Source organism: Squalius cephalus, assembly GCF_949319135.1.
Source record: "Squalius cephalus genome assembly, chromosome: 1".
NCBI classification, from domain to species: domain Eukaryota; kingdom Metazoa; phylum Chordata; class Actinopteri; order Cypriniformes; family Leuciscidae; genus Squalius; species Squalius cephalus.
Genome location: NC_137122.1, coordinates 51,938,750 through 51,950,925, shown reverse-complemented (window position 1 = coordinate 51,950,925; position 12,176 = coordinate 51,938,750). Strand labels below are relative to the sequence as shown.

The 12,176-nt window shown below is 37.3% G+C and overlaps 1 protein-coding gene across 1 annotated transcript in view; it reads left to right on the top strand.

Annotated features, from left to right (window-relative positions):
• Nucleotides 1–342: 342 nt before the first annotated feature.
• Nucleotides 343–12,176, top strand: part of LOC307166314 (dynein regulatory complex subunit 3-like) — a 24,081-nt gene continuing 12,247 nt past the window's right edge. The window contains exons 1-8 of the mRNA XM_079884595.1: nucleotides 343–462; nucleotides 638–803; nucleotides 1,978–2,094; nucleotides 2,177–2,343; nucleotides 2,505–2,651; nucleotides 4,974–5,093; nucleotides 5,848–5,907; nucleotides 6,760–6,856. Of these exons, the coding sequence (XP_079740721.1) occupies nucleotides 650–803; nucleotides 1,978–2,094; nucleotides 2,177–2,343; nucleotides 2,505–2,651; nucleotides 4,974–5,093; nucleotides 5,848–5,907; nucleotides 6,760–6,856 (862 nt within the window). The 5' untranslated portion in view covers nucleotides 343–462; nucleotides 638–649. The remainder of the gene's footprint in view (nucleotides 463–637; nucleotides 804–1,977; nucleotides 2,095–2,176; nucleotides 2,344–2,504; nucleotides 2,652–4,973; nucleotides 5,094–5,847; nucleotides 5,908–6,759; nucleotides 6,857–12,176) is intronic.

Here is a 12,176-nt window from a genome sequence, read left to right as displayed (position 1 = left end):
ATGGGCTGTTCTTTCTTCAGAACCTTTAATTTATTGATCGAGGAAGCTGTCAATCATGGGCAAAGTCTTAACACGGCAGAGATCATTTACAAAATACTCTTAATGAGCAAAAACGTATGGAAACTACGTTATAAAAACATGAATTTATGGACATGTTTGCTTTTCGAAATTTAGTTTAAAAATAGCGGAGGCATTTTAGTACACGTGGAATATTTATTCTAAATTGCCCAAATTTCCTTTAATTTTCCATTTCAATTAAGAATCTTACAAATTAAATACTCGAAGAATATCACTAATGTTATATGGCTGAGTATTATTAATACAATGTATTTTAATTTCTTTAGAGCGCCTCAAAGCTCCTGAAAACTCTTGAAGTTGATGACGCTATGGTAGTCTGTGGTTGCTGAGCAACAGTGTTTGCGTCCAGAAGACGAGTAAATTACTTCAGTGATATATTTCCAGGTAAGTCTGAATGAACGAGCTTTTAGTAATAACATTTGAAATAGGTGACTGATACCGTGTTTTGACTGATTTTATAGTGACAGGTCTGCAAAATAAGATAAGCAATTGCACTAGAAAATAATAATATTAGATAATATTGCACTGCTAAGTTAATCACCGTTACTGCACTCATCAGAAGCGTTGGAAAATGAGCTGGGAACAGGATGAACCCAAAGTAATCGATGAGGAGATGCTACAACAAGCAATTGTTGAACAGGGACCTCAAGGGCAAGCTGGAAAAATAGCCAAGAAAGAGGGCATCCAGTACGAGGAGGTACTTCAGCTGCGGCTGGACTTCAGGAGTAAGAACCGTAATAAAATTAATTTTAATGTAAAATTAAACAAATTTTAAAAAATGTATTTAGGGTGAATCTCATGAAAACTTTCCTGGGACATAAGAATATATTTTGAATTATTGAAAACGTTAAACCCACTTTATTTATTTATTTAGACATTATTTTCATGACAAGTAAAATACATCCCCCCCTCACACAGATTATGTTTTTTAATCAGTGTTAAAGGGATAGTTCAAGCAAAGAATTAAAATTCTGTCATCATTTACTCATGTCCTTTCAAACCCGTAAGAGTTTTGTTCATGTTCGGAACACAAATGAAGATCTTTTTGATGAAATCTGAGCGATTTCTGTCCCTCCATTGACAGTCTACGCAACTAGGCCTACCACTTTGACACTTTAAAAAGTTCATTAAGAGATTGTAAAACTAATCCATATTAATTTAGCGGTTTAGTCCAAATTTTATGAAGAGACACGATCACATTATATGATGGACAGATTTAATTTAGGCTTTTATTCACACACATTTATTAACTCGCACATCAGTTGTGGTAAACTGAAGCTCAAGCTTGACGTGCAAAAACCAATGAGGTTCATTCTTGTGTTACGCACACGTTTGATATTCAGTAAGAACCAATGAGGTTCATTCTTGTGTTATGCACACGTTTGATATTCAATAAAAACCAATGAGGTTCATTCTCGTGTTACGCAGCACGTTTGAGCTTCTTCTAGCATCAAGCAGGTTCGGTTGAGCTTCTGTTCACTGATCAATGTTTATAATATGTGAATAAAAGCCTAAATTCATTCTGTTCATCATATAAAGCGATTGAGTTTCTTCAGAAATTTCTGGAAAAAAAAAACACTCAGTTCATATGGATTAGTTGCACGATCCCTTTATGAACTTTTTGAAACATTAAAGTGATAGTTGTGTAGCTGTCAATGTAGGGACAGAAATCTCTCAGATTTCATCAAAAAGGTCTTCATTTGTGTTTCGAACATGAACGGATTGAAACAACATGAAGGTGAGTAATTAATGACAGGATTTTCATTTTATTTTATTTTTTAATTTATTTTCATTATCATGATTGGTATAATTTCAATAACAGTTCATTGTATAAAAAATAGCGTATATTTATTCATTTTTTGAAAAATATAATTAATATAATATTGATGTTTTTTGTAGACATCCTAAAGATGTTCCACCTGTGGCATTTCACCTCTCTAACAAAACTTCAGCTGGATAATAATGTTATTGAGAGGATTGAAGGGTTAGAAAACCTCACTAATCTGATCTGGCTGGGTGAGTACAGACTGTCCGACTGATATCCAAAACATATCCGGAGTATCTCCAAATACTAAGCCAGAATTCTTATATTCCTCAGATCTGTCATTCAATAATATTGAAGTGATTGAAGGACTGGACTCTCTTGTGAAACTTCAGGACTTGAGTTTGTTCAACAACCGCATTTCTGTCATTGAAAAACTGGATACGCTGCAGAACCTGCACAGCCTCTCTATTGGAAACAATGGCATTGCTCAACTGGATAATGTAAGCCAACTATATTTTAGATGATACAATTTTAGAAAATGTGAAATCCCAGAAGGATGAAAATGAATATGACTCCAAAATATGCAGCCATCCACTAATTAATTTCCAATATGAGTGTCACTCAAGCCTAAAGCTGAAGTAAATCATATCTGACCCTGCAGGTGCTGTACCTCAGACAGTTTAAGAATCTACGCACTCTCAACCTTGCGGGAAATCCCATCTGTGATGAAGAGGACTTCAAGTTATTTGTGACGGCATATCTTCCAGACTTGGTCTATCTGGACTACAGACTGCTGGATGAACAAACGGTTAGTGAGACATTTCATATCATGTTTTCGCATATAATTGCAGTTGCTTGACTTCGTTTTTCAGCTGACCACTTGTGAAAAAGAAAGAGAATATTTCCTATTATTGAAATATTATACTTTGGAAGAAAATATTTAAGTGCAAACTGAATGTAATGTTTTCTGACACTTAATTGCAATTTAAATTCAAATCTATAATAAATTAAATTAGCTGAACTTTTCTGACTTATTGCCCAATTTCACAGACAAGGTTTAAGATAGTCCCAGACTAAAATGCATGTTTTAGCTTTTTTAACTGAAAGCAACTTGCACTGATATATTTTAAAATATGTTGTGTCATTGTTTTGTCTCAAGATGCAAACCAGTAATGTTTATTTTTATTTTTATAAGGAACGTCTAAGGCCTAATCCTGGCGTAATCTAAACCCTGTCTGTGAAACCAGGCATAGATCTTTATGCAATTTCATAATTACTTCTATTTTCTTTTAAATATGGTTCAGGTTTACTGCCGAATAAACTGACAAGCATTAACACTCATTAAAATAAAGTTTTTGGTTTTTGCAGCGAGAACCTTTAAGTGATCAGCTCTTAAAATAACCATTATTTTTTCTTATAGTATAAAGAACATTTTAAAATCTAAAGAACCTTTTTCTAATATAACAAACCTTTTGTGGAATAGAAACGTTGCGTGGATGTTAAAGTTTCTTCATGGAACCATCGATGCCAATAAAGAACCTTTATTTTTAAGAGTGTAAACTAAAATATACTTTAATGTAATTTCTATTGAAAAACGCAAATAAATTAAATATATTTGTAATTAGAAACTTAATGATGAAGTTACAATTCAGTACATTTAAAATATACTAGTGCAAAATGCCCGTGCAAAATCAGTTTTTGTGTGTGTTTTTAGTAATTGTTGGTTTGGGGTGTTTGAATGCTCATTGTTACAATTACACAGCAAAAGTTCAGTGACATTTTTTTTTGTGCATGGTAGAAAGCACACAGTGAACTCCGAGAAAACGCTATGCTTGAGCAAACAGTTTGTGAATAGGCTACTACAAATGATGGCCGTGAAAGAGACTGTGAACGCATTGAATAGGACATGTTTAGTTGGCGAATAGCATAGGCTACTATTACACAGTAGCGATAACATTAAGCGCTCCAGAATGAAATATAATATTCAGAAGTAAACAGCATAGCTGACTTATAGATTCAGTTTACATCCACAAATGAATAAGCGCGTCGATTCAGGGAGCAGAGCAAAGTGCCCGTGCAAAATCAGTTTTTGTGAGCTGATCGCCGTCAAAAAAGATATTTCTTAGCGATGGCTGATTTCAACAGTTTCAATATGATAAAAAATAACTTTTATATTGATTCAATGGATTAATTGCATTTTGAAAAAAAGTGTCATGAATTTATTGCATTTGTTGTGAAAAAATAATCAGTTTTTATAATAAGTCTTTGAAAATCAAAATCTGGATTTGAATTTTTTTATGTTATTATAACCTAAAGAAGAAAGTTTGAAACAGAAAATAGTGGTTTTCATCTTGCCACTTTCTTAGTTAAGAAAATACATTTTTACTCAAATTAATCAAAATGGATTTATCATGTTTTGGAACCAAACTATAATATTCAGAAGTAAACATTGTAGCTGACAGAGTGTTTATGTCAGAATGTTTATTTTTAAACCACAACCTTCTAAGTGCTTCTTTTACCGATATATTTACCGATATCTTTTGCATTTCTTATCCAAACAACGTCAAACTTGGCACTGCACTTACTCGTGCCCGTAGCAAGACACCTGTCGAGTTTGAAATCCATCGGACTAACGGTTCGAGAGATATGCGAATAACAGACATACAGACACACAGACAGACAGACGTTTCTGTAATTTATAGGCCTAGATAAATTAACTTTAAAATGTCATATTGAATAACACACTACAGTTTAAATTATAATCAAGAACTTTACATGAGCTTTAAAATGTTAGTCAACACGTCAAAATAAGCATAGCCTACTTATTTAAAGCATGACCAATAAAATGTTTTAAAATGTACTTCAAAGTAAAGTTTTCACTTTACATTATTGCAAAGTGCACTTTTTAAAAGTTTACTTTAGAAACATTCATGAAAGTGAACTCTCATTAAGTGCATTCATGTTATATTATCTGCGAGTACAGTTTTGTAAAATATATGAGATTCGAATTACACATACAAATGCACATTCAATACATTTAAACACGCTTCTTTTTCACAAGTGAGGGATAGCTAACATTTGTCCTAATGTTCTGTTCATAATTCATATTTTTTTGCACCTACATATAAAGCGTGAAACTGCCATTGCAAAGTATCAAGATGCTGTAGAAGAATTGCAATACAAAGAGCTCCAGGAGCAGGAGGCAATTGAGGCTCAGAGGATCAGAAAAGAGGAGCTTCAACCACAAAAGGTGACCAACATCACCATGCCATCCATCTCATTTAAGTACAAGAACACTGCTTAAATCTTAAATGCTTGAGGTTTAATAAGTCAGATTTACACTACAGTGTTTGAAACGCAGCACTGTATTAAAATCTTCTTTCTACTGGACATATAAACTTAAAATATACTCTTCTTGAGAGTAGTGATTAAATATTGCTTCCTTCTTTCACCGGACGTATTCATGGACTTCTTACATGGAACTTTTCGACAGCATGTTTGCTGAGGATCCTGATGCAGAGAAACTGGCTCTCCCCCCCGGAATGGAAGAACTGCTAAATACATATCCTTATAATGAATAGCAAAATATACAAACGTCTGCTGAAATCGGTACTTGATTATGAACACACTTCCTGTGAACTGCTTAACAATATTATTATATTATATTATATTATATCACGTTGTAGTCAGCCATGCAGCTGTCCAGGATCAGAACGACCTTTTGTTATTAAATAAAATATAAATCCTTTTTGTTTGTGTTAATAGATAAAAAAATTATGAGGTGGAGAGGAATCACAAGCACATCTCACAGATCCAAAACAACATTCGTTTTGTAAAGGATCAGCTCGAGGACATGGCATCATCTGAAGACACCACCATTAGGAAGTGCTCGAGACCGAGACAGGCAGCATAGTGTGTGTCTGTCAGACTCGGGGAACCGGGGAGCGGCATCTGAAGCTAACACCGAGCTTCTTGAAGCTCACATCATTTCCTGCCATGAACAGGTTGACCAGTTCTCTGAAACCCACATGAGTCTTGAACTGCAACTGGTGGACCAACTGGAGGTCAGAATAAAGATCAATAATTATCCTAAAAAAGTAGAACTTTTGCATTTGGGTGGCTGTAACAGGGTCATTTAGAAAAGGGGCGTGGCAAAATACACTCAAAAGCCTATAAATCCCAAAGGAAAACTCAGAACTTCACAAAAATCGATGGGCATATGTGTCACAACATGGTGAAGAAGCATGCAGAGTTTCATGGAGATCGGACCCTTAGGTGGCGCTATAACTGGAAAAAATCCTTCATTCTTATTAGGGGTTCAAGCATGAAATGCTGAAACCCTATTGTAATTGTAAGGATTTGTAAAACTGATCGTGCAGGCCAAACCGTAAGGCCTAGAGACTTGAAACCTGGCCAGATGGTAGGCCTCAATTTGGGGACAACAAGTATGATCCCGATTGGCCCATAGGTGGCGCTACAGCGACCAAAAGTACAAAATCGCTCATAACTCTTAGACCATTTGTCCCAGGCTCAAATGTCTTACACCACTGTGGTCCCTGGCTATCTCCGATTTCGATTTAGGCAGGAAAAAAATCTGCTACGTCGAATTTTGTCCAAAACCTACTTTTGCGAACTAGTCCCTGGTTTTTTGCCCGATCGGAACCAAACCAGTCTACAATTCTCTGGACTCTCTAGATCAATAAGTATCGAAAAAAAAGTTGAACTTTTGCATTTGGGTGGCCGTAACAGGGTCATTTAGAAAAGGGGCGTGGCAGCATACACTCAAAAGCCTATAAATCACAAAGGAAAACTCAGAACTTCACAAAAATTGATGAGCATATGTGTCATAACATGGTAATGCAGTACTGAGATGATAAATTAACTTAGCTGAATGAGTAATATGAATGTCTTTGCAGGTAGAGAAGAAACCAGAGCGGAGAACGGACGATGATGGTGATCAGCAGAGATGGCAGATGGTAGACGGGAATAGGAGACTGAAGAGGATGATCGCAGGTAGGACGATCGGGTAAGTCTTCAGGGTAAGTCTTTAGAGTGAGTCTTGTGCGTCTATGTTGAGACGAGACCAGTGAAGGGCTCCTCTATGTACCTCCCAGCGGAGCAGGATTGGTGAGCTTTCCTGGGGAGATTTGCTCGTCGATATTTCATGTAATGGGACTGACAATCATGGCTAGAGGGAGAATGGGTTCCGGATGGGTCTCTTCAGGAGAAGGTTGATGAATACGAGAGAGTGCATCAGCTTTACAGTTCTTGACGCCTGGGCGATAGGTTACGGTGAAATTGAAGCGGGTGAAGAACAACGCCCATCGAGCCTGGCATGGATTTAGTCTTTTCGCCTCCCTGAGATATTCTAAATTGCGGTGATCGGTGAAGACTTCAAACTGATGGTTTGCTCCCTCCAGTCAGCCAGTGCCTCCACTCTTCTAAGGCAAGCTTAATGGCGAGCAGTTCTCGGTTACTAATGTCGTAGTAAAAGTTTATAATGTGTTATGTTTATGCTAGGTCAAAGAGATGTGGTTTTTAGTCTAGCTTTGAACTGACAGAGTGTGTCTGCTTCCCGGACAATGTTAGGAAGACCGTTCCAAAGTTTGGTGCTAAATAGGAGAAGGATCTACCGCCAGCAGTTGATTTTGATATTCTAGGTATTATCAACTGGCCGGAATTTTGAGATTGCAATAGACGTGATGGACTATAATGCGTTAAGAGCTCGCTCAAGTACTGCAGAGCTAAACCATTTAGTGATTTGTAAGTAATCAGCAATATTTTAAAATGTATATGATGTTTAATAGGGAGCCAGTGCAGTGTTGGCAAATATGGTCATACTTCCTGTTTCTTGTAAGAACTCGAGCTGCTGCGTTTTGGACCAGCTGTAATTTGTTTATTAAGCGTGCAGGGCAACCACCCATAAAAGCATTATAATAATCTAGCCTTGATGTCATGAACGCATGAACTAATTGTTCTGCATTTGTCAATGAGAGCATATGGCGTAATTTAGATATATTTTTAAGATGGAAAAATGCGGTTTTACAGATACTAGACACGTGAATTTCAAATGAAAGATTGGTATCAAAGAGCACACCCAGGTTCCTAACCGACGACGAAGACTTGACAGAGCAGCCATCAAGTGTTAGACAGTATTCTAGATTATTACGTGAGGAAGTTTTTTGTCCAATAATTAGAATCTCAGTTTTTTTTTTCAGAATTTAGTAGTAGGAAATTACTAGTCATCCCATTTTTTTATATCACCTACAGTATACATTCCGTTAATTTTGTGAATTGGTAGGTTTCGTCAGGGCGTGAAGAAATATAGAGCTGAGTATCATCAGCATAACAGTGAAAACTAATTCCATGCTTCCTAATGATATCTCCTAATGGTAGCATGTACAGAGTGAACAGCAGCGGTCCTAGTACTGAGCCTTGTGGTACGCCTTACTGAACTTGTGATCTATAAGACATCTCTTCATTTACTGCTACAAACTGATAACGGTCAGATAAGTATGATTTAAACCATGCTAATGCGATTCCACTAATGCCAACATAATTTTCGAGTCTATTTGAAAGAATGTTGTGGTCAATAGTATCAAATGCAGCACTAAGATCAGCACTAATAGAGCGATACAACCACGATCGGATGATAAGAGCAAATCATTTGTAACTCAAATGATAGTTGTCTCAGTACTATGGTATGGTCTAAATCCTGACTGAAAATCCTCACAGATATCATTTCTTTCTAAAAAGGAACATAGTTGTGAGGATACTGCTTTTTTTAATATCTTTGACAGAAAAGGTAGATTCGAGATCAGCCTGTAATTGACTAATTCTGTAAGTCAAGTCATCTTCATTTATATAGCGCTTTTAACAATGTAGATTGTTTCAAAGCAGCTTTACAGAGATAAACGTATAATTTAAGGTAACAGAGATTATTTGGGCTTTATAGCGGTTCTTTAATAAAGTTATTTTCCAGCTAAAGTTCATTTTAATTGATTCGCTTCTGTCGCAACGATCATTTGTTATTTAATTAGGGGCCGCAAGACGACACCATTCTCTCTATACAGACTTTAAGCGCGAACCTGTGATAAACACATGCGCATTAAGAATTGGTTTTATAGTTATGTGCGTTTGAATATATGACCGCAGGTTTGTAATTCCCTACAAACCAAGCCTAAACAAAGTACTGGTCTTTCCTTATAAATTTCGATACAGAATTTTATTTTATTTTGTCACTTCGGGGTAGGTATGCGAAACATTTTTTTCCAACAACTCTTTATCTGTAAAGTGGTAAAGGGATCCTCCATAGGGAGAGACTAGTTAGCACTTCAGCACTGCGTTGTCATCGGGTCCTGGCGAAGGTCCTTCGTCAGGTCTGGAATCTGGATACGGCCTGGATCTGGCAGGCTGCAGGAAAACCTCGGGATAAACAAAGACACTAAAATGAGCGTAGATACCATTCTTCTTATGATGTAACGGGTACATCAGGGTTTATTGGAAGTGTTCCCGGTTCCGGCTGACCTAATTATAGAAGTTTATAATGTATTATGTGAATGCTAGGTCAAAGAGATGTGAACTGACAGAGTGTGTCTGCTTCCCAGACAATGTTAGGAAGACTGTTCCAAAGTTTTGGTGCTAAATAGGAGAAGGATCTACCGCCAACAGTCGATTTTGATATTCTAGGTATTATCAACTGGCCGGAATTTTGAGATCTCAATAGACGTATAGACGTGAAGGACTATAATGCGTTAAGAGCTCGCTCAAGTACTGCAGAGCTAAACCATTTAGTGCTTTGTAAGTAATCAGCAATATTTTAAAATGTATGCGATGTTTAATAGGCAGCCAATGCAGTGTTGACAGAACAGGGCTAATATGGTCATACTTCCTGGTTCTAGTAAGATCTCGAGCTGCTGCGTTTTGAACTAGCTGTAGTTTGTTTATTAAGCGTGCAGGGCAACCAGCCAGTAAAGCATTATAATAATCTAGCCTTGAGGTCATGAACGCATGAACTAATTGTTCCGCATTTGTCAATGAGAGCATATGGCGTAATTTAGATATATTTTTAAGATGAAAAAATGCGGTTTTACAGATACTAGACACGTGACTTTCAAATGAAAGATTGGTATCAAAGAGCACACCCAAGTTCCTAACCGACGACGAAGACTTGACAGAGCAGCCATCAAGTGTTAGACAGTATTCTAGGTTATTACGTGTGGGAGTTTTTTGTCCAATAATTAGAATCTCTGTTTTTTTCAGAATTTAGTAGTAGGAAATTACTAGTCATCCAATTTTTTATATCAGCTATGCATTCCGTTAATTTTGTGAATTGGTAAGTTTCGTTAGGTTTTGAAGTAATATATAGCTGAGTATCATCAGCATAACAGTGAAAGCTAATTCCATGTTTCCTAATGATATCTCCTAATGGTAGCATGTACAGAGTGAACAGTGGTACACCATACTGAACTTGTGATCGATAAGACATCTCTTCATTTACTGCTACAAACTGATAACGGTCAGATAAGTATGATTTAAACCATGCTAGTGCAATTCCACTAATGCCAACATCATTTTCTAGTCTTATTTAAAAGAATGTTGTGGTCAATGGTGTCAAATGCAGCACTAAGATCAAGTAACACTAATAGAGAGATACAACCACGATCGGATGATAAGAGCAAATCATTTGTGACTCTAACGAGAGCTGTCTCGGTACTATGGTATGGTCTAAATCCTGACTGAAAATTCTCGCAGATATCATTTCTTTCAAGAAAGAAATGTCACGGTTCATGAATCAGCTGTCTCATTACTGATGTGTGTGTGTGTGTGTATGTGTGTGGGTGTGGTTACTCATTGTGTTGATTATTGTTGCCAGCTGTGTTCAATCCCCGTTCCCTTTATATGTGCAGTAATTCCCATCTCATGTTGTCAGATCGTTGTGGCTTCCCCGGTGTCGTGTCCTGTTCCCGTGTTTCGCTCTTATCTCCTCGTGTGGATTCCTGTCTTCGTGGACCCGCTTCGTTGTTTTTCACGCTGTCTGGATTGTTTATTGTTTCCTGGTTCCTGAGCACGCCGATCACCACACATCATCACCGGGTTGCCCATTGAAGTCCCTGCGTCATCTCGCCATCTGAGTGTTTGTTTCCCCGACCTGTGTTTCTCTGACCATCTCAATAAACATTCTTTTACTTGCAACTGTATCCGTCTCTGTATCACTACAAGAAACACAGTTGTGAGGATACTGCTTTTTCTAGTATCTTTGACAGAAAAGGCATATTCGAGATCGGATAGCAATACTCCTATAGCAATAAATGAATCAAATTTTTCCTCAGGGAGACTAAGATGCACTCCCTGATGCAATAGTGTAGTAGACGGTTGCATAGTTATAATTTTGTCCCTGATATTATCAATCTTATGAGTGAAGAAGTTCATAAAGTCTTACTGCTGTGCTGCTTGGAAACTTCTGGGCTTGAAGCTTTCTTTTTCATTAGTTTAGCCACTGTTTAAAATAAATACCTAGGATTATGTTTATTTTCTTCTAATAGGTTTGAAAAATAAGCAGATCTAGCAGCTTTTAAAGTAGGGATGGGGCCGATCCGATCCAGTATCGGGACCGATACCAGCGTAATTCACGTATCGTATTTTACCGATCCAACCTGCGAAGATATCCGATATTCATGAGTCATGTCTGCGCTTTAACGTTGTCTGTTGAAATGACTCCAAAAGTGATTCCCGCCGGCGAGTCTGCTAGCTGGCTGCAAACTGCGGAATGGATTTCCTGAACAGAGGTGCGGCTCAATGAGACAGTGTTAAGACACCCCCCCCCCCCCCCCCACTTAAGGAAAGTTTGCAAAGCCGTAATTCAGAGTTCTTTAAAGCTCCCTTGTGTCGTACAACACAACGAACGCAATCAAACATTTAAAAAAGCACCACATTGCTGTGCGTTCACACCAAACGCGAATAGTGCGTCAAATTCGCGTCTACCGAGTCTAGTTGGACGCTTGAATATCTTAAATCCATTCACGCGTCTGAGGTGAAATCCGCTTGTCTGTTTGCAGGATGCTGATGTTGATTGAGCATTCATCGAGAGAGTTACCGCATCAGAGCGAGGGTCACCCTTCAGATAGTGTGTGTGTAAGATGTTTACACTTGCACTTTTCTTATTTCAAGACTCAAGTATTTGACATTTTGGGAATGTAATAAATTTTGACATGACAATCAATTTGAAACCCTTACAGTTGCATATTTGTTTTCAGAATTGGATTTTTCCTTTTAACAGGATTTCCTGTTTTTTTTACTTCCTTTTCTGACCTTATACTTACCTCAAGTTGCC